Source organism: Microtus oregoni, unplaced genomic scaffold, assembly GCF_018167655.1.
Source record: "Microtus oregoni isolate MIOR12 unplaced genomic scaffold, Mior012 000002F_ref0000024, whole genome shotgun sequence".
In the NCBI taxonomy this organism is placed as follows: Eukaryota; Metazoa; Chordata; class Mammalia; order Rodentia; family Cricetidae; genus Microtus; species Microtus oregoni.
In genome coordinates, this window is record NW_024543061.1 from 64,421,432 (window position 1) to 64,442,583 (window position 21,152).

Genomic DNA, 21,152 nt, shown 5'->3' on the forward strand with positions numbered 1-21,152 from the left:
ATGATAATGCAGCTAATGATCTGGCTTCACTCAAAACTGATCCTTGAAGCACATCCAGGAGAGGAGGTACCCACTAGTAGTCTCAAGAGGCTGAGGCAGGAGGATGAATGGCTACCACTTCAGAGTCATAGGGAGACTCAGGGAAGAAACAGTCCCCACGTTCTACGAAGTGGGAGCAGTAGTTCAGAAAGGGTGTCAATGCCTCTTACTCTTAGGGTCTCGGAATGACTCGTACAGGTAGCACAAAGGTCTCCAGTGGAGAACACTCTCCTTGGAGAAGCCAAGGCTATGATGTCATCAAAGGGTTAATTCTAGCCAGGGACGCGGGGGCGGGGCGGGGCACGCTGCTGTTCAGGTGGCGTCGGAAAGATTAAGTGGTGAAGAGCCTCGCGTCGGGGCAGATCGAGTCCTGGGAGGGGACAAGAGGTTACCCATCCAGAGTGGGCTCCACAAATCATGCGCTCCTGTCCTCGACTGGCATCACCACAGATTCTTTGCCTCGGTCTCTTGCAGCGGGTGAGGTACCCACGGGGGGCGTGGCTGGCGAGCGCGGTCTGGGCGGGGACGAGAGGGTTAACTACCCACCGAGTCCCGGGGCGGAGCGCGGGCGGGCGTTCGGCGTGCCCGCTGGAGCCGGAAGCGGTGGCGGGTCAGGGGCGCGTCTACCTTACCCTACCCGTGTCGGTCTGTGCTTCGGCCGAGGTCCCCGCGGGCTGGAGAGCCCAGCGAGGTGACGCTTAGGGACGGCAAGGGGGAAGGCCCTTGGTGAGGTCTGAGGGGTACACTTGTGAGAATCTTGGAGGGGGGCGCGGGGCAGATGGGGTGAAAGCAGAGTGATGGATCCAGGAGGGTTGGGGGACCAAAAGTAAGCAGGCTGGTTGGCACACACTGGTGAACGGATGACGGGAGCGGAGGGAAAGATGCTGCGCTTCACAGTCGGTTCTCTTTCCACACCGCTCCAGGGGACGATCCGGAGTTCAACTTTCAGAAGAGAGACGCCCCAGCAGGTCTGTTTCGAGGATCCCTTCAGCTGCTCACCTCATGGGCCAGACGGCCCTTGCAAGGGGCAGCAGCAGCACCCCCACCTCCCATGCTCTGTACTCTGACTTCTCCCCTCCCGAGGGCTTGGAGGAGCTCCTGTCTGCACCCCCTCCTGACCTAGGGGCCCAACGGTGCCACGGCTGGAATCCCAAGGATTGTTCCGAGAACATCGATGTCAAGGAAGGGGGATTGTGCTTCGAGCGGCGCCCTGTGGCCCAAAGCACCGATGGGGTCCGGGGAAAGAAGGGTTACTCGAGGGGCCTGCATGCCTGGGAGATCAGCTGGCCCCTGGAGCAGAGGGGCACACACGCCGTGGTGGGCGTGGCCACTGCCCTCGCCCCGCTGCAGATTGACCACTACGCGGCGCTTTTGGGCAGCAACGGCGAGTCGTGGGGCTGGGATATTGGGCGGGGCAAATTGTATCACCAGAGTAAGGGCCTGGAGGCCCCCCAATACCCAGCCGGACCTCAGGGTGAGCAGCTAGTGGTGCCAGAGAGACTGTTGGTGGTTCTCGACATGGAGGAGGGGACTCTGGGCTACTCTATTGGGGGCACGTACCTGGGACCAGCCTTCCGTGGACTGAAGGGCAGGACCCTCTATCCCTCTGTAAGCGCTGTTTGGGGCCAGTGCCAGGTCCGCATCCGCTACATGGGCGAGAGAAGAGGTGAGACCTGGCCTAGGTGTGGGGAGAGAATTGCCACTCCTGGCAATGGTTTGGGATGGAAACTCACGCTTGGGCCACAGGAAGGGGGCTTTAAGTCACTTTGGCTTGTCACTTGGATAACTAGCTTCACTCCCAGGCCTTACTGGCTGTGTGGTGTGGAAATTCAGAGCCTCAGATCTCCTCAGGTGCAGGCAGACCTGAAGGAATAAGGAGCCTGAGTGGGACCTTAGAGTTTGAGGATGTCTGACTGCAAATGCATCTCTACTAACCTTGCTTTCCTTCTCTCAGCCGAGGAACCACAATCCCTTCTGCACCTGAGCCGCCTGTGTGTGCGCCATGCGCTGGGGGATACCCGGCTTGGCCAAATCTCCACCCTGCCTTTGCCCGCTGCCATGAAGCGCTACCTGCTCTACAAATGACCCTTTGGCACCAGATTGTGCGGGCACCTGGCCACCATCAGCACGGTGGCGACAGGTGGAGAGGTACCATTGGCCTAGACCAAAACTTAAGTCAGTGAAGCTAAGGCAAGGAGAAGCTTGGCCCTTACAGAGGGCCAAGACAAGGAAGTGGACCTAAGGGCTGTGGCAGCGTGCCACAAGAGATGTTTTTCAAGTAAAAAATGAGCGGTATTGTCAGAGCCTGTTTTGTTTTGTTACACCCCCTCCCCCAGAGTCCTGTCACTGTCTAAGAAATCATATGGAAACACGCGACGAAGGTGACAAACTGCAAAGCTTAGGGCCAGGTGTTTATTTCCCTTACATGTAAGATGGTTCACAAACATGATACTAGGGCTTGGGCACTGTGGGAGAGGGGAACATGCCCGGCCTCTTAGGGCCAGAGGATCTCGACTTCAGTATACACTGAGAAGGGAAGGAAAGGTGATTTCACTTTCCTGCCTCACCTGAAGGGACAGAATCAGTTCCACTCGTTCCGCCCTCCTCCCCGAGCCTTGGTGAAACAGGTGATGTATTTCATTCTTAGGTGGTAAAGGGATTGGCCTGGTCCCAACCATTACAGGGAGGTGGAAAAGGTTCAGGAAGGTACCAGCGTGGATTAGGACACAAGATGGGGCAGATGACATCAGGAGCATGTGACTGGTAGGAGCTGTTCCTAAGCTTCTGGGCAACCTAGTCCTGGCCTGGCAGAGGGCAGGGGACATGGATGGTGCTTATTGTTTGGCATTGATGATGTCCACAAATTCAGGCTTGAGGGAAGCCCCGCCCACGAGGAAGCCGTCCACATCAGGCTGGCTTGCCAGCTCTTTGCATGTTGCTCCAGTCACTGAACCTGTAACAGAAACAGGAAGGCGGCTCGGTCAGGGATGGGTAATCCACTTAAACCCTACCTCTGTGGGGCCTCAGTTGATCTTAGCCCATTTCCATCCTGGCCAGGGCCAGACCCACTCACCTCCATAAATGATTCGGGTGCTCTGAGCCACCGCATCAGAGACATTGCATTTCAGCCAACCCCGAAGCTTCTCATGCACTTCCTGGGCCTAGAAAGAGAAGGTAGACCAAGTAAGACCTTTCCTGTTCATTCAAAGAGAAACAAACAAACAAACAAAACCCATTGGTGCTTGGACAGGGTTTAGTTTCTGGAAAAGCCCTGGGATCAGAGAATAGCAAGGTCTAGAAATGAGCATCCTTGGGAAGTCACACTTCTTGGAGAGTTTGGGGACCCCTGGGGCTCCTGGGCAGTTACCTGTTGAGGGGTTGCAGTCTTGCCAGTACCAATGGCCCATACAGGTTCATAGGCCAGGACCAGTTTGCTCCAGTCCTTCACATTATCTGCAGGACAGAGACCAGGGCGAAAACAGTGAAGAGGAGGGAGCTGCCCAGCAAAGCTCTCTAGGGTGTAACAGTAATGGCTTGCTGCCCCTGGGGAGCCTTTTCTCATCACCTAGTTTTTTAAACAATTTATATGTGAGTGTGTGTATACATGTGGCACACATATGGAGGCCAGAGGACAACTTGCAGGAGTTCTCTCCTACCATGTGGGTCTGGGGGATCAAACAGGCCCTCAGCCTTGGCTGGAAGCACCCTTGCCCACAGAGCCATTTCACCAGCACCTAGTGACGTTTGACGGTAGGGTTTCCGCCTTCTGCAGGAACAGAAGTGGCAAGGACCACGCAAGTCACCCTCTTTTCCTGGCTCAACACAATCAGGCAGGTGGCAGGGTTTTTGACCTCCCCACCCATCTCGGCAGCCCTTGCTAGGCTCAAAGGTCCTTCTCCAGAGATACCTGCGATGACCTTGGTTTGCTCGAAAACAACCTTCTCGGTGATGCCGGCTTCCCTTTCATCTAACTTCTCCCCAATGCAGGCAATCACTCCGAGCCCCTCGGATAGGGCATGGGCTACTTTCTGCCCAATCAGCTGTTGAAGAAAAAATACAGTGAGCCAGCCCTCTCGGATAAAAGCATCCCTTACCTCCTCTCCTGCTTACCAACCTCATCGGACTCCCCAAAGACGTGCCTTCTCTCCGAGTGCCCCAGCACTACCCATGCGGCTCCTAAGTCTTTGATCATGCCAGGGCTAAAACAAACAGATAAACACCAAGGTTCAGCAAGGAGCCTACAAGAAAACTGCCCTCTACGCCCCTCTCTGCCTCGGGTTCACCTGATCTCCCCAGTGAAGGCCCCATTGGTCACTTTGTAGCAGTTCTGCGCAGCCACAGCAATCTTGGGATCTAGCTTCTGCCTGGCGAAGTCGATGTAGGCGGTGGGGGGTGCACAAACCACCTCTGAGAATGAGATCAAAGAAAGCCTTCATTCTCCAGGCTAACTGTCATGCCTTCGCTTTCTTGGTTCTATTTTCCTCCCTTTTTCATTCCAGAAAGATGACCTTTGTCTACTACACAGCCCAGGCAGGGCCTGTACCAATCCCAAAGCTTTCCTAATGCTCCTGATAGGCCACGGCCCTTACCCTGCCCTCTGCTCTTTTAACAGCCATGGCTCTAATTTCCTCAGGCTATTCTGGGAATGGGCACCTCCTAGAGTCAGCATTCTCCGGGGGCCAATCCTTTCTAAAATAGCCCATCCCCACTTCTCCAACGCGGCAAGGATTTTTAGCTTAAGAAGACAGGCCAGTTACTGGAGTTTGTGTTGGGCTCTTTGGGAAATAAACGAGCAGACCATCAACACCCTTTGGTCATTCTCAAGGTTCTCTGATTTAGGTGGGTAGGAGGCGGAAGGATGGAGGATAGAGTCTGTGAGCAGCAGGGAGTTGAGCAGCTCCCAGAGACCTCGTGTTTTCCTATTTCCAGATTGAAGAGAGCGGTAGGATAGCTTTTCATTCCCAAACGGTTCAGCATGTTTGGCACCTGCCCAGTCCCTTAGAGGAAGGCAGCAGTGGCTCAGGCTGTGGAGGGGTAGAGAAGTAGGAGCCCCCAGCACAGAGGCCGAAGCTAGCTGCGACGCGGGGGAGGAGTTTCAGGCTACGTGCAGAGACGCACGGCTCTAGAGAACAAGGGGGCAGGTAGCTGGGAGCCCGCGCAAGCTCAGCTTCCTCCTCCACACTCTGGAGGACACGTGCCCCTCTCCTTGATTATCCACCCGGCAATGGTTCCGCTTCTTAACCGTGGCCCCTAGCTGGTGCAGCCCCGGTGCACTCCCAGGGGCGACCTTCCACCCAGCCCCCACTCCAAGAATCCCTTTCCTGCTCCACGGGGCCAGGGCACCATTTAGAAGCCTTTCCAACCTCAGCACATCTCTTTGCTTCCCGACACCAAATGGCCCATGTCCCCAGGCCAGCATCCAGGTCCACTCGGAAAGGGAGTAGGTGCTGCCACGCCCGATCTTCTCCCCCGCTCTCCTCCTCCCACCCCCCCGCCGCCGAGCCGCCGCTCCCAAATGGAGCTCACCGGTGTCTGCCGGCACCTTAGCCGCATTTAGGGTGCAAATGAGTTCTCCCAGGCACTTCTTCCTTCCATTCATCTTCCAGTTGCCCCCAACGAAGAACTTCCTGGAAGGCGCCATGGCGCTGGAGCAGACTGGCTGAAGGTCAGTACGAGCACACAGCCCGGGCCACTGGCCACTTATATAGAGCGCTGTGAAGCAGAACTCCTCCTTCTCCCCGCCCTCCGCCATGGTTAGCCCGGCCCCTTGCTGCTAGACCTTCCCCCTCTGCCTATCCACCTCCCGGTGTTTCGATATTCTGACGTTTCTCCTTTCTTGTAGCAACGTTCGAAGGGGTTCCGGGGGCTCAAACGTCCCGCCTGTTGTTCGACAGTTGTTATGTTGAGCCTTGCGCTCAGGGAAACCAACTTAGTGATTTTAGAAGACCAAAGGGTATTCCCGGTGGAGCTGACAGCAACAGGGCTCTGAACCAGTCTCATCGAGGCGGAGAGCGCCTTTCCAACTGAAAGTCCCCTTCCCCCACAGCACAAGGCAGAGCCATGGTTGGGGAGCCTTTTCAGCAATCACAAGGTAAGGGGTCCAAGTGTTTCACAAACGTCGCTGGTGATTACTGGACCTCTTGTCTTGGCCAAATGGAGTAGAGTTGGATACGTGTGTGTGTGTGTGTGTGTCTGTGTGTGAGGGGAGAGGCAGATGGGCTGCTGTCTTGTAAGGCTGCTAATATGGACTGCCACCGCCTGTTCTAGACCCCATTTCTCCAGTAACAGTGGGGCCAGATCAAATTCCATGGTCAGCAGTGGGGGGATGCAGTCACTCTTCTGGACTTTCCCCCTTATTACACTCCCCCCCCCACACACACACACAGTCCGTTTTCTAAGCACTTTAGAACTAGAGACAGAATTGCCCAGGGGTGGAGGCAGCTGGGCCTCTCTGAACATGCTCCCCAAGGAAAGTAAGTTCCCCCTAAAGAAACAAACAAAAGCAGCTAGTCATTACTTTTATTCACATCATGTATTTTGGCATTTTTCCAGAGGACCGAGGAGGCAGAAGGGCAAGGGGTGGAAGGTGGCCCTATTTCCCTCATATCCTTCTTTGCCCAACCACAAGGGAGCAAACACTTAAGGGGAGGGGACACAGTCGCTCCCTCCCCAGGGGATGCATAAAGCCACACTCACGCACACACAGATAGGACCCCTCCCCACTCCAGGGGCTGGGCCATCACAGAGAAGCAGAGAGAGCACTGTGGATTCCAGGGAAGGGGAAGGAAGCAACAAGGTCCCAGTGTGGACAGGCAGTTGGCCCCTTCCTGTCCCATCCCTGCTCTATCCCCAAAGTCTACTGAGTATCCCTCCTCTTTGCTTGGCCATTCTCCAATAGCCTCCAGCTCTTTCCAGCTGCTGGGGACAAAAAGAAAAAGGGTACAGAGCAGGGGGTTGAAGTCCATCCCTCAAACCCTGCCCTCATGCCAGAAGGTCTGTCCCCTGCCCAAAGTGGTAAGGGTTGAGGGCAGGCTCTTAGCTGACCACTCTCTGGTAAAAGTAGATGTAGCCCAGGTCCTTGGGTGGCTTTTCGGAGGCACACACTTTCTGGTCATTGTAGATCACCCACCTGGGAAGTGGGAGGGACAGAGAAGGATAATAAAGGGCATGTCAAGTTGCATCATGTTCATCTCTCGTGCCCACCTGAGATCCCTGAGGTGTTTCTGGGCAAGGATCCCAACTTTCTTCATTCTATGTTGTGATCCCCAAATCTACATTCCAGCTAGGAGTCTGAAAGGAGCTTCAAAACCCCACACGCGTCTGCTCCCATTTGATGTCATATTATGTATTTATTTAGAGACAGGACCTCAAGAGTTCCGCTGTCTTGGAATACCAGTAGACCAGGTTGGACACAAACTCAAGGATTTACCTACTTCTGCATCCATAATGCTGGAATTAGATGTGTATACAACTACATCTGGCCAGGTTTTTTTTTTTTTCCCCCCCCTTTTCTCTGAGTAACAGCCCTGGCTATCCCGGAACTCACTCTGTAGACCAGGCTGGTGTCAAACTGAAAGAGCTCCAGCTGCCTCTGTCTCCTGTGTGCTGGTATTAAAGGTGTGCACCACCATGCCTAGCCAGATTGTATTTTCAAATATTACAATTATTTATTTTGCACTAATATACACTTGAACCATGGTGTGTTTAGAGGCCAGAGGGCAGTTTTCTGATTCTGGGATCTAACTTAGGCCGTAAGGATTGACAGCTAGTGCCTTTATTCATTAAGATCTTGTCAGCCTGGACTGTATTTTTTATAATCATCTTCCATCCATTCTTGTGAAACTGGAGAAACCAGAGAGACCAATGTTTTCTATCCTTCTTTCCTTTTCTTCTTTTTTAAAGATTTATTATGTATACAGTGTTCTGCCTGCATGTCTGCCTGCACACCATAAGACGGAAATAGACTCATTACAGATGGCTGTGAGCCACCACATGGTTGTTGTGAATTGAACTCAAGTCCTCTGGAAGAGCAGCTAGAGCTCTTAACTAGTGAGCCATCTCTCCAGCCCTTTTTCTTTTTTAAAAAAGGATTTTTAAAGTATGTGTGTGTCTTTGGGTGTCTGCACATAAGTAATGGTGCTCATGAAGGCCAGAAGGTGCAAGATCCTTGGAAGTAGAGTGACGTACGATGGCTGTTAGCCTCCATTTGGGTGCCCAGAACTGAAGCAGGTCTTGTGATCTTAGCCACTGAGCATCTCTATAGCCCACCCTATCCCCTTTGGAGACTGGGTCTCATACAGCCCAGGCTCACTTAATTCATTCACCATGGAGCCAAGAATCGGCTTCAACTACTGGTTCACTGGCTCCATTTCCAATGCTAGCACTGCAGCCATAGCCACCACACAGCTATTGATTAGCCAGCATTTTCACTGAGTAATGACAGTCTTTGCCACAATTGTTTAACTTTGATGCTGGCACAGGCAACTCATAACCAGCAGATGACTATGCACTAGTAAAATTTCACTTACAAAAGCAAATAACCAGAGTAAGCCCTGGGGTACGGCTTGCCTACCCGTGTGGAGGCATTTTTTTCCTGCCTTCTCCCACAAATATTCTAGAGACTTCCAGGCTGCCCTTCCTCATTCCCACCAGCACCTCTTCACTCACAGTGCATATTGCTAGCCACTTACCTGCCTTCCTTCTTGATGTGGCAGACATAGTGACCACACATAGTAGAAGTACCCATGTGACTGATGAAGGCAAAGAGCTGATACTCTGGGGAAGAAAAGGAGGATAAAGCAGAGGAGAAAATACAATGTTCCGTGCGACAGTAACAGCTCAAACTCAGGACGAGAATTTCAGGGAACAAGGGCAAAGGGTATCTCCGCTCCTAGAATTCCACCCTCACAATTCCCATCAGAGAGGCAAAGCTTCTAACCCTCAGATGGGGGATAGGGCTCTAGGGTGAGGGGCGTGGTGCAGCAGATAGCCCCAGGTTTGCCCTGACCCTTGGAGACACTCACTTCCAGAACCATCCCGGACTTTAGGTCCCACTGGCACAGACTCAGAGACAGAGTCAGCAGCTGAGCGTCCCTCTGAGATATCCATAGCAGCTTCTGCATCGAGGTCGTCAATGTGACTGAAGATCCAGTCTACAGCCCGTTCTAAACTATTGTTCTTGAGAGGAGGGAAGCATCACATTTACTACCAAGTCAGGCGGGCTCACCAACACTGTGGCTATCACAATCACACGAGGGCAGCCAGCGTCAACCACACTACACTGGGTTTTGGTACCACTAACCAAAGCTGTTAATACAACCTTACTCCCACCCCCACTTTTCCCCACAAGCTCCAAGTCCTTAGCTGGGGCAGCCATACCGTGGCCCGCAGAGCTTTCAGGGCCTGGTCCCTTGAGAAGCCCATGGAAACAATGGTGGTCACACAGTCCTCTGGGGGGGGATCAGCTGCTGCACTAGTGGAGCCAGGCCCACTGGAGCCAGGCAGGATGAGGGGATTTGCAAAATCTGTGGACGCAGAAGGGATGAGTGTTTGGGGTAGGGGGATGGATGGAAGCACTGTCCCATCCCGCTACCCACCTCTGCCTACCTGGATCATCCATGTGTGACATAACCCAGTTCATGGCTGCTTCGGCCCCACTGTTCCCTGTATAGTAGACAGCTTTCCGGCAGGCATCCATAGGGAAGCCCATTTCCACCAACTGTATGATGACGGATTCATCCAGCATGGGCGCTGTGGTAGAATGGCAGGCACTATGACTTACTGCTACTGTTTCTATGTGTTCCTTTATCCTCTCACATGCCAAGCCTCTAGCCTTTTCCCAATTACCTACACGTTTTTCTCTTCCACAGACAGGTATTCCTATCAGAACTAAAAATAACCACAAGCAAAATGTGGACCTGGTATCCCAAAGGGGATTGATTTTCTGCCATTTAGGAAGTATAATACCCCTCCCCAAGCCAAACCAAGGAAACAACAAAGATATAGGAGATTAGCCAAGGCTACAGACATCCATCTTAAGAATGCAGCTGGGAGTATTGTAGCCAGTCTTCACATCCAATAAAGGTACAGAGAGAATTCGACAGGGAGGACAGGAGAAACATAAAGGATGGTGGAAAATGCAGAGAAGCCCTCCCCCATTAGTAAGGGAGAGAGACAGGCAGGAAGAAGAATCACTAACATGTCGGAGAGGAGAAGTGAGGGGAGCAGAAGGAGTCTTCGTCTTCGTTGCCATAGAAACCAAGGCTACCTTTGGGCTCATCCGGAGTGACCAGGGGTGGGGCAATGTCAGGCAGCTCTTCCTCTCCTGGCTGTAGCCCTGCGCCCCTCAACTGGGAGATGTCTAGCTCCTCTGGCATCTCAATGGACACATCTGTAATTGGAAGGGCAGGAAAAGAGTGACTTCAGCAGCTCCCTAATGCTCATTAGCACAAGCACAGCAGACCCTCAGGCTTCTGTCCTATGTTCTTGAACTGCTCTTCGTAGTTCCAACCTTGGGACACATGTGGAAATCTAGGAGTCAAGAGACCTATATTCTAGTCCTAATTCTACTACCATCTGAGCTACAGACAGGCCAGGGACCTCTCACAATCACCTTACACATCTGTAGATCTCAATTTCCTTATCTAGAAAATCAAGATAAACCAGTTATGTCAAGTTAGAGACAAAGATCTGTAAGATCTGCTTCAAGATTATCACAATAAGAACTTATCAACTAGAAAAATTATAACTATAAAATCAGTTGTAAATCACAACTGTCAAAATGGCTTTAGCTAGGAATCATGGCACATGCCCTTAATCCCAGCATTTGAGAAAAATTCAGGCCAGGCAGGGTTACACTATGAGACCCTACCTTAAAAACAAACAACAACAAAAAACCCCAAAAAAGTTTTAATCCATCTTTTCAAACTAGATACATTTTGAAACATACAAAGAATGTTTCCTTGATACATGTTAAGACTATCTTGTTCTAGGGCTTTCCACATTACCACCCTCACCCCAACCAGCATACCTAGTTTCTTGGGCACCCAGTCTAAGCCAAAGGTGAACTTCTTGATCTGGATGACCAGGTAGTCAGGGAAGGAGGCAAACCGTGTCGTCCTGCAGAGAGAAAATGTGCTAGTACCCCAGGATGCTCCTTCCTCTACCTGGATCTGGACTCTCTAGTAAAAGTCCAGGATCCCAGAAGATACTCCCCTCTCTTCTCGCCTGAGTAGGGGTTAGGGAGCTGCAAGAGCCAGGAAGAGGACTATTTGGCAGAAGCAGCAATAAGCTGGGGACTTGGTCCTAAAACTAAAGCACCTCTTCAGTTCTCTAGGTCATGCCAGTGGCCAAAAGCAAGCTATTTGCTACAAGTCCGATGACCCTTCAGCTGACACAAGTGCCTATGCTCTGGCATAATGGGGAGGATGTGCAGAGGCCATACTGGAAAAAAGCCCTCACTATCAAAGAGGAAGTGTCAGGAAAGGATAAGGTAACAGACACAGTCATCACCCGTGTCTATCCTGCTGGGGTCTCCTGGTCCCCTCAGGAACAAACCCCCAGGTCTAGGGGATTTAATCCTGAGATCTCAACTAAAAGGGATGAGCAAACAGCCAAGAGACAAATACGTCTTTGATGATTACCCCACCAAAGGCCTGCAGCTCAAACCCAGGCCAAAGGACATACTTGACAGCTACTGATTTCGCCTGTAGGGCTGTACTCCAGAAGTCGTCCACCTGCTCAGGGGCCCCATAGGCTTCCAAGCAGGAGCTGAAGGGCACCTGGGCCCGAACCAGTTCTGGCAGTGGTACTTTCTCCTCTTCAGCTTGCCGCTTCTTCTCTTCATACTCTAGAAGCTCCTCTGGTGAAAGAATTGGGTGGTGTATTCTTAGAGGATGTCCTTGTCCTCTGTTCAGCTTTACCCTTTATTCCTGTTTCTTTACCCTACCAAAGCCCACTGGACGCATGGCCCATGTATCCTGCTGCTGCTCATCACGACAGTGCTAACAAGCCCACTCCCACTGTGGCCCTGCTTCAGACCCCCAGCCTTCATTCATACCAAGGCCTTGCTGAGCAAGCAAGTTACCTTTGTTAAGGGCTGCGTCCATGGGCACAGGCAACTGCATGATGTAGTCAACTCGCTGAGTGTACTTAACCTTCTCTGTGGCCAGGCATTTGATCTTTTCTTCCACCAAGAAGCGGAAGACTTCATTTGGATTTTCAGAACTCCGGCAATTCCTCTATGGGAAACAGTCAGGATAGGAAAGTCTAGGCAGTCAGGGAACAAATTGAGGCTCAAAAAATTTATTAGGGAGCCAGTAGGGAACAACAGTGGATTACAAGACAGTCACCTAGGAGAACAGGGATGCAGACAGAGTAAAAGCTTCCCCTAACCAACCACCCTTAACCCCAATTCTGGCCCCCATAATACTCTACCTGTATTTTTCTAAGCAGTAAGTATTCTTGGGCTGGGGATGAACTGGGAACTCGTGCATGCCAGGCAAGTGTTCTACCTCTGTGCCCCACCTCCCAGCCCTCATTTGTCTTTTATTGTTGCTGTTGTTCTAAGCTTACTTAGGCTTATCACAAGAAGGATCACGGGTAAAGACCAGCACTTGTCTTGACTATTTTCCTCAGGTGCAACCACTAGTTGAGGGCAGGCTAAGTGCAGACAAACTGCTGAATTACAGGACTGGGTTTAAGGAGAGGAAGTAAGTGGGTACAAACTGAAGGCAAATGGGTGAACCAATACTAGCCTCTCTGCCATCATCCCATCCTTACCTCCACCATGTTGATAAGGTGAAGGAAGAATTCCTGGGCATCCTGCTGCCGATTCGTGGAGAACTCGGGGTGGCCTTTGCCAATGAGGGCCTTGAACATTCGAGGGGCAATGCCATCTTGAACTTCCTAGGCAGAGCCAAGACAGAGACTCAGTAGCCACCAACTGACCTAATTTGGACACCTCCCAGATCTTAGTTTCCCTATATAATTCTAAAATCTGAGAAGGATAAAATCCTAAAATTACCTTTTGTTCTGATACCTGCTCCCCATCACCTGACTCCAGGGCTGGCTTGGAGTATTCTCCAGACAGAAGGCCATGGCCCAGCTTGGCCCTGCAGGTACAGCCAAGAAAACTAGTTAGTGTCAGTCAACTGATGATCCTTGCAGCTGTCTGCATCTTTTCCCCTTGCTCATGACCTTACTTGAACAACTCTTAAAAATGTGTGTGGTGTTGTGGGGATGGGGACACCTGAGGCTGCATAGGAACTCAGCTCAAGAGACAGCCCACAGCTCCACAGCTTCTAACTGTCCGGGTCTCTACTAAGGCCCACCCTAGGCGAGCATGGTGCAGAAAAGTAGAAAGCTGTGATGCTCTCAACAGCCGTTGTACAAATGTCCTAGCTACATACACTTGAGTGCTGAAGTCTTGAGTAGGGTCTGATGGGGCATTCTGGAAGATCTTCTCCAATTTATCCACATACCTAGGAGGCAAAAAGAATAGCAGGACAAAGGACTAAATCATCTACAAATCCCAGGATCATGTTTTCCCTAGAGTTATAGTTAATTTCTCTGCAGCAACCTATCCATCCTCCCTTCTCAACTAAGGAGAGCATGCACTGTGCTCAAGGCATTTTTCCTGGCCTCTTTCCCAAGGCAAAGCCAAAGAAATGAGACTCCAGCCCAGGATCAGAATAAACAGAAGTCATATTCTTTTGTTCTTTTGTGTGCAAGGGCAGTTTTATAATATGTTCCCTTCATAGCACACCTGCCATAGTAGAACAGGGACTATTCTTTTTGTTTTTTAAAAAAGAGATTTATTTATTTGTTTGTTTGTTTGTTTGTTTAGTATGTACAGCGTTCTGCCTGCATGTATGTCTGCAGTCCAGAAGATAGCAGTGAATTTCATTACAGATGGTTGTGAGCCACCATGTGGTTGCTGGGAATTGAACGCAGGACCTCTGGAAGAGCAGGCAGTGCTCTTAACCTCTGAGCTACTTCTCCAGCCCAAACAGGGGCTATTCTAAGAACGAGAGCAGGCAAACAGATATGAGAACAGCCCGAGGCCAGTGTGCAAAGAGACTGGCAACCAGGAGAGGAGCGAAGATGTTAAGAGGTATTTGGTTTCAGTTAACTAATAATTCTCTCAACTTCACAGTCCTCCTTAATTAAAAAGTGTGGAAAAACTAAGCCATACTCAGGTTGCGCAGGCACATAGCCACAGAACACAGTAAAGAGAAGCACTCACTTCCTCTGGAAATCAGGGATGCTGAAGAGCACCTGGACCACAGAGTTGAGGTAGCAGCTGTTCCCCAGGTTCCGGATGCCCGTGTAACCAGGCCCAAAGAGAGGCTTGAGTGGCACCCCCGACTCCTGGATCAGCTCCCATTCACCAATCCGCTGGTTCATGTCTATCTCCAGCTCAGTCATTGTCTTGTCCGTCTGCAGGGAAAGGGGCTTCAGACTGGGCAAGAAACTCAGCCCTGAAGTCTCCCAGAGTCTAGGGCAAGACATAGTCCAGGATTTACAGAATTAGGAGTCTGGGCATGAAATATCAAGTAGTGTCTAAGATCCAGAATGGCAACCATCCTAGATCTATTAGTCACCAAGCCTTTGCTTGAATAAGGGAGTGCAATGACTGAGATTCCACTAGCCCAAATGTTTTTTCCCATTCTAAAGTCATTCCAACTCACCTTTACTTGAAGAACACTTCCTTAGAGGAATGTCCTGATGCCCTAGCCAGCCCAGGGCCTCTGCTACAAACTACGGTAGTGTCACAACATTGCCCATCGCTCAGACCACTCTCAAACCAGTAGTTTGCAATTATTCATTCATTCGTGAACATGACTGGGACCCGCCATGCTCCTAGGCCACGTCTATGAAACAAGGAACACATCTACTTTACTCACCCAGGGCCCCGGATGTAACAAGTGTTTGGTAGTATTCATGGAATGACCAGTTGACTGTAGACTTCTCTTCAAGAGAAATCCATGCATCTTGGGGATTGAGTAACCTTAGCTTCAGGCACACAAGGGCCACAGAGGCAGGAAAGAGAATCTGGCACTAACAGGAAGAGGGGGCACTCACCTTCTGCATCTTCAGCATGTCGATGCCAAAGTGGGCTAAGTGCTCTGCCAGGCTGGGGTCCAGAACCATGTCATCCTCGTCGTATGAATACACGTCTAGAGCAAAAGGCAGACAATGTGGGTGGGCACAGAACAGGCAGTAAGGATCCCCCTCTCGGCTCACTTGAGCATTAGTGAGGAATGAACCCACCTGGGATTGGTTGTCAGAGGGCAGAGGGTCAAATAGGATGAGGGTGGGATTGTGATTTCCTTTTTAAATGCATGTGTGTGTTCGGGTGCGTGTGCAGGGTTTCTTCTTTTTCTCTCTGATTCTGGAGCTAGGTCTTATGTAGCCCAGGCTGACCTCAAATTCATTATGTAGTTGAGGATGACCTTCACCTTCTGATCCTCCTGCCTCCACCTCCCAAGCACTGGGCTAACAGATATACTAGTGCACTACCATACCCAGTTTAATGCTGATTCCGATTCTGCCCTTGTACCACAAGTTACTACAGTTAAGACAGGCTTGGAAAGAGTTACTAAACAGATAATGATGGCTGTCTCTATGAAGGGGACTAGGATTGTGAAAGGTAGTAGTGAAACTTTAAATCTTTTCATTTTTGTATCAAGGGGACACAGTTATGTATTATTCATGTCACATGAAATGAGTAAGTGGAACACATTAAGTGGGGAGGGGCAGGAGAGTACCAGCTCCATCGGGTGTGATGGTGCCCAGCTTAACAGCTAAGGGGTAGCCAGTCTCCCTGTAGTGCTCCACAGCATGGTTGTTGCCCCCACTGCCATCAAAGTAGCGTCGGCCACAGAGGATGGAGCCATCTGTCAGGTTGAGCCACAGGTTCTCTCTCATGTCACACTTGGAGCACTTCCAGCCACTAGCCCAGGGAGAAGAAAATTAGCTGAATTCTGGGTTGGGGGTCTATGAGGGTGGCAGTGAGAAGGGGCTCTGCAGGCCCCAGCCAGTCCAAGAGACCATTCTTCTCTCTTCTGGCTGTACCCTGCATTGTTCGTCTTTCCCCACTTCTCCTTTCTGGTCTTGCTCCCTACCCTCTCTCTGACCAGCTCCAGCACAAGGGTGGCTGGCCTCTTTACCCTTCATTTAGGGATTGTGCCCAGATATGGGAGGAGGCAGGCCTCACCAGGGAGGGATCCGAGCAGGGTTGTCCAACTGCTTGAGATTGAAGGCATGCTTAGACACCTGACGGACTTCCCCATCCCAAGCCTGTACCTCCTGCTTTCGGGAGGCAGAATCAGCTGAGAGTAGGGCTTCCACTGCACTGGTCACCTAGAAGGAGCAGAGAGTCAGCAGGACCCAACTATTACCCTACAGACCCTTTCTATCCTTGGTCTCCAGTTTTGTTAGTGCTGTCCAAGCCACAACCACAGCAGCCCCTCCTGCCCTAGAGTCTCTGGGTAGGTAAGAGAATCATACCCGATCTCTGACAATGTCGGGAAGCCCCCCCAACCCATCCCGGGCGATCTCCAGGTAATCTGGCAAAATGACAATCTTCACGTCCTCGTCATATTCGTACTTGTCCTCGGTAAGGTCAAACCCACCTTCAACACCTGGGGAGGACAGGGAAGAGGAAGAAAGGAGGGCAACTACTATTTGTCATTGTCTCTTCTCCAATTTGTCTCCTCCAGAGCGCTAAAGTCAATGATCAGGTTTAGGGCTCTCCTAGCAGGTAGCTCACCAATTGCCAGCCGGGTGGGCTTCTTACGAGGTGGGTCCCCAGTGCCTGCACTAGTGTCCTCTTCTTTCTGCAACGAAAAGAGGTTCAGAGGGCCGGGTGTGATGGCACATGACTTTGTTCTCTAGCATTCAGGAGGCAGAGGAAGGATCTCTATGAGTATCAGGCTAGCTAAGGCTACACAGTAAGACTCTGTCTCAAAAAGACAAAAACAAAGAAAAAAGGAGGGTCAGGAGCAGTCATGAGCCCAGACACAGAACAAATGAGGAAGATGGAGGGAAAGGAATGGTTAACTGGACAATGGAATGAAGATTAAAAACAATTATGGCAAGTTTTAGTAAAAGAAATGAAAGCAGGTGAAAGAAAAGCCAAGGACAGTGGGGGAGTCAGAGGCGTGCTGGCTAGTTCTGTGTCAGTCTGTCACATGCTAGAGCCATCAGAGAGGAGGAGGCTCAATTGAAGAAATGCCTCCGTAAGATGGGGCTGTAGGCAGTCTGTGGGCTGCACCCCCTCTGGTGACGGTGGGGGTCAAACAACCCTTTCACAGGAGTCACATATCAGATATTTCCATTACGACTCAGAACAGCAGCAAAGCCAGTGAGGAAGTGGCAATGAAAATAACTGTTTTAGGGTCGCCGCAACAGGAGGAGCTGCATTAAAGCGGTACAGCATTAGGAAAGTTGAGAACCACTGTTGTAGGGCATTTTCTTAATTAATGACTGATATGGGAGGGTTCACCCATTGTGGGTGCCACCTCTGGGCTGGTAGTCCTGGGTTCTGTAAGAAAGCAGATTGAGCCAGCTGATAAGCAGCACCCCTCCATGGCCTCTGCATCAGGTCCTCCCGGGTTCCTCCCCTCTCCGAGTTCCTGTCCTGACTTCCTTCAATGATGGACCATAGTGTGGAAGAATATGCCAAAAAAAATGTAATCCTTTCCTCCCCAATTTGCTTTTGGTCATAGTGTCTCATCATAGCAATAATAACCCTCACTAAAAGGAACAGACATACAAAACAGGCACCTGTGTAAAGTGTCTGGATGTTCCCAGCCCATACCCTAGCCATTGGGCCTACCAGTCGCCGGGTCCTCCGGAGATGCAGGTAGACGCGCTGGCCTGTCTTGTTGAAATGTCTCTCCACATAGTGTTTCCCAAAGCCCAGGAATGTGTTCATGCAGATGTAGAGGCCACCCTCAGACTCCTGCAGGGCAACACAAGTGGGAAAACACAAGCAGGGTGAAGCCTGGACATGTGGGGAAACTAAGGACCTAGAGCCAGAAACTATAGGTTTCCTAACACTGTGTGGCTCTTAGCAACTTATCCATCCTTCTGGGGCATGATGTATGGCTGAAGATCTCCCAGCATCCTCTAGGAGTTTGAAAACAGCCAACAAGCACATGAGGCAGCTGAACAACACCCCTCAGTCACTGATCTTCTGGCTCGTTATTGAGTGGGCTTTGAAGCTCACCTCTTCTTCGGCTCAGGAGATCCAGAAAGTGAATGGGGCTGGCAGTGTCAGGGACTACATTCAGAAGAAAAGGAGGTCCTTCTTGGGAGAAAAAAAGGCTTACACTTTCAGACCGATCACCAACCAGACCTCCTAGGCCAGAGAGGCAGAGCACACAGCACCAAGCAATACACCTAACCCTGAGATTGACAACAGCTAGACCTTTCCTTTGCCACACTCTACGAGAGGAAAACCCTGGCTCTAGAGGAAAATACCTGTTTGGGACTCACAGCTAAACATGAACCTAGATTATCAAGGTCATGAAGTCCATCGTTTTACTAGTTACCCGTATCCCATCCCTCTCCTCAGTAAGATCTCCACTGAAGCCCCATCAACCTGCAACCTCAAAGCCTGCCCTTTTTATTACTTTTGTTTATTTTTAACACACAGTCCCCTTGTGTAACCTACACTGGCATGGAACTCACTGTGTAGCCTACGATGATGGAAACTTTTGTCCAGTTTCAGCCTCCGGGGGGCTGGCTGGGGTTACAGGTGTGTTACCACCACACCTGGCTGAGATATCTATTCCACCAACACTCTGGCAGCACTGGCTGATTTAGCTAGACTACAAAAAACTCAAGAACAGGGACAACAAAGGCCATCCTGCATCCCGAGGAGGGAAAGCTAAGCCGGTCTGCCAGTGCCTTTGTAAGCATGGCTGCCTCTGTAACAGTGAGAAAGTGGGAGAGGAGACTGGAGAATAGAGAGTCTGGTCTCAGACCCAGGGCTTTGAGCAAAGGCGTCCTTTTCCTGGAATAAAAGCTTCGTGGCCTTGAACACTTCCCACTGTGCTAGTGAAATTAGGTCGTTATCTAAGACAGTTAGTGGACCAGTGCACCGTACACTAGGACAATGCAGTGTTCACGGGCAAAGCATTTCTCACCAAAGGTCAACTACGCTCTCTTTCTTCCAGACAGAGAATCAGAAGATAAACTGCATAGTTTGTTACTAAATCAGGAAGGCTCTGAGATTTAGAATGGAAAAAGGGAAGGTATTTGAAAATTACAAAACAAACAAACAAACAAAAACCCTCACCTTTTCTGGGTCATTTAAAGTAGCTACTAAGGAGGAGACAAGAACAACTTTAAATTGCTGTAGTAAAGACAGACCCACTGATGTCTACTTTCCCTCCTGGGAGGAAAGTGGGCACTCTCAAGTAACTAACTCTTCCGATGAAAATAAAAGGTGCTGCTTTCAGCCCGGATTGAAAACACCGGCGCTCTACGCCAGCAGTCCTCCTTTATTTCTACCAAGGCCAACTTGAGAGGAGCATAGCATTATCTGAGGCTTAGATCAAAGCCCAGCAAAGCAAGCAGACCACAAATCACAGTACTGGTCCTGAAGTGGGCATTACAGCAGGCTACTATACTCAGCGCTGGGGATGCACTAAATGGAGCCCTTCCACTCTGACTTGCAGTTTTCAGGCCATGAGCTGGTCTGTCTGAATGCTCTGGGCAAGGCCCAACAACCGCTTGAGGGGAGGGGCTGTGAGGGGGGCGGATCCCAAGCAAACTGCAGCCCTTTCAATCCGGGCCCGGGGGCTCGGCTTCAGCTGAGGAAGACACAGGGAGGCAGAACTGCGGGAAGGGAGGTAGGTATGAGGTGGAGCCTGCAGAACGTGAAGCACGGTGTGGGTGGCGGCTTTGTCTAACTAGACAAGAGTGGGAGCAAGATGGTAAAAGGGCCTTAGCATCCTCCAGAGAAAGAAACCCTCTCCAGGAATACTTCAAAAAGGGTTGTCTCGGTAACCTGTGAAGGACGGAGGAAAAGGGAGGGGGACGCGGCCATAATTCACTTCCGAGAAGAAACGACTAGATCTTTCCACTGGGCGTTTTTCCTCCCCCCTACCAGTGACCCTCCTCCCCATCCACTATCCAAATTAACCACGAGTGGAGGATGTTTAACTCAGTTTTTCGCCAAAACTGGACTTCTTCACAGCCCTCTTCCAGACTAGAAGATGAGGACCACACCTTCCCAACCTCAACCCCTACCCAGAACAGTGGGGAGTCGCCCCTAGTCCTCCCACATGAAACTACAAAACCCGGAGAGCCATGCGCAACGTGCAAGACCACCTCCAGGCTTTTTCTGGGTGTCTCCTGGGGGATGTAGTCCGCCGATCAGGTTCCAACTCTATCGTAGAATGGTAACAAGAAACAGGGGCAACTACAATGCCCATAATGCTTCACCAGACTAGGAATGGGCCAACCGAGAGCTGTAGCTTCCGGGAATGGTAGTCACACTACAGCTTCAGATAATGAAAAGCAAAAGCAGAGAGTCGCGGGGAAAACTACAACTCCCAGGGTGCATCGCAAGGAGGCGGTAGCCCAAGGCTTGCAGGCCCGGCCGAATGACCATGGCGATGGAAGGAAGTCGTGGTCGCCGCGGGCATTGGGAATGGGCTTACCGGCGTGTCGAAGGAGAATGCGCACTCGTCTTTGTGGACCCGGTCTCCCGCCTTGGGGACACGAATCGTCGGTAACACTGACAGCAGCGCCTCCTCACTCAGCTCCGCCATGACACCGGCAGCAGCTCCTCCTCACACGGCAGCTCCCACTGTCCCAGGTCCCTCCCTACTCCTGCTCTCGCGTCCAATGAGCACGACTCGCTAGGCGCATGCGCTAAAGGCAAGACGCGCGAGAACGGCAGTTGGCCTCAGCCTGCCGCCTGGTGCTCCGCCCTCCGCCCCACTCTTAGCGAACGCCAATGAAAACCTCTCCTGGCACAACTGATGGTCGAAAGGACCAATCGCGCTCTTCCAGGGCGGGCGCGCGTGTGGAGCCGCGGGGTGGGCGCGCAGCTGCGGGTCCACTGATTCAAGGACTCGTCCAATCTTTAAGTG

The 21,152-nt window shown here is 51.2% G+C and overlaps 3 protein-coding genes across 7 annotated transcripts; 1 reads left to right on the forward strand and 2 right to left on the reverse strand.

Moving 5' to 3' along the window:
• The first annotated feature begins 369 nt into the window (after positions 1–369).
• Positions 370–2,317, forward strand: Spsb2 (splA/ryanodine receptor domain and SOCS box containing 2). 4 transcript variants are annotated; one of them, XM_041639670.1, is made up of 3 exons: positions 370–516; positions 963–1,705; positions 1,994–2,317. In XM_041639670.1, exons 2-3 carry the CDS (start codon positions 1,042–1,044, stop codon positions 2,122–2,124), a joined length of 795 nt encoding a protein of 264 aa, XP_041495604.1. In that variant the 5' UTR covers positions 370–516; positions 963–1,041; the 3' UTR covers positions 2,125–2,317. The 4 variants fall into 4 exon arrangements, with proteins under 4 accessions (XP_041495604.1, XP_041495599.1, XP_041495600.1 ...); XM_041639665.1 differs by lacking the exon at positions 370–516 and adding an exon at positions 586–730 and having other exon boundaries at positions 1,994–2,316; XM_041639666.1 differs by lacking the exon at positions 370–516 and adding an exon at positions 618–765 and having other exon boundaries at positions 1,994–2,316.
• Positions 2,318–2,437: 120 nt separating this feature from the next.
• Positions 2,438–5,726, reverse strand: Tpi1 (triosephosphate isomerase 1). Its single transcript, XM_041635057.1, has 7 exons — positions 5,566–5,726; positions 4,323–4,446; positions 4,154–4,238; positions 3,947–4,079; positions 3,407–3,492; positions 3,113–3,200; positions 2,438–2,992 (listed from the first exon to the last, which is right to left on the reverse strand). Exons 1-7 carry the CDS (start codon positions 5,678–5,680, stop codon positions 2,874–2,876), a joined length of 750 nt encoding a protein of 249 aa, XP_041490991.1. The 5' UTR covers positions 5,681–5,726; the 3' UTR covers positions 2,438–2,873.
• A 1,309-nt stretch (positions 5,727–7,035) lies between these two features.
• Usp5 (ubiquitin specific peptidase 5) lies at positions 7,036–20,907 on the reverse strand. 2 transcript variants are annotated; one of them, XM_041641161.1, is made up of 20 exons: positions 20,718–20,907; positions 17,882–18,007; positions 16,814–16,880; positions 16,552–16,685; positions 16,259–16,404; positions 15,810–15,994; positions 15,124–15,218; positions 14,285–14,478; positions 13,449–13,520; positions 13,064–13,151; positions 12,820–12,945; positions 12,125–12,278; positions 11,725–11,899; positions 11,069–11,157; positions 10,307–10,429; positions 9,646–9,789; positions 9,418–9,563; positions 9,063–9,216; positions 8,730–8,814; positions 7,036–7,168 (listed from the first exon to the last, which is right to left on the reverse strand). In XM_041641161.1, the coding sequence occupies exons 1-20, from the start codon at positions 20,826–20,828 to the stop codon at positions 7,075–7,077; spliced, it is 2,508 nt and encodes an 835-aa protein (XP_041497095.1). In that variant the 5' UTR covers positions 20,829–20,907; the 3' UTR covers positions 7,036–7,074. The 2 variants fall into 2 exon arrangements, with proteins under 2 accessions (XP_041497095.1, XP_041497090.1); XM_041641156.1 differs by having other exon boundaries at positions 10,238–10,429.
• Between the last annotated feature and the right edge of the window lie 245 nt (positions 20,908–21,152).

Coding starts and splice junctions, on each gene's coding strand:
- Spsb2 (XM_041639670.1), top strand. CDS start 1,042: ATGGGCCAGACGGCCCTTGCAAGGGGCAGCAGCAGCACCCCCACCTCC. Junction 1,706..1,993: donor CTACATGGGCGAGAGAAGAG/GTGAGACCTGGC, acceptor TCCTTCTCTCAG/CCGAGGAACCACAATCCCTT.
- Tpi1 (XM_041635057.1), bottom strand. CDS start 5,680: ATGGCGCCTTCCAGGAAGTTCTTCGTTGGGGGCAACTGGAAGATGAAT. Junction 4,080..4,153: donor TCTTTGGGGAGTCCGATGAG/GTTGGTAAGCAG, acceptor TTTCTTCAACAG/CTGATTGGGCAGAAAGTAGC. Junction 2,993..3,112: donor CACCCGAATCATTTATGGAG/GTGAGTGGGTCT, acceptor TTTCTGTTACAG/GTTCAGTGACTGGAGCAACA.
- Usp5 (XM_041641156.1), bottom strand. CDS start 20,828: ATGGCGGAGCTGAGTGAGGAGGCGCTGCTGTCAGTGTTACCGACGATT. Junction 16,686..16,813: donor GCCCACCCGGCTGGCAATTG/GTGAGCTACCTG, acceptor TGTCCTCCCCAG/GTGTTGAAGGTGGGTTTGAC. Junction 9,790..10,237: donor TCACTTCTCCTCTCCGACAT/GTTAGTGATTCT, acceptor ATTCTACCACAG/CGCCCATGCTGGATGAATCC.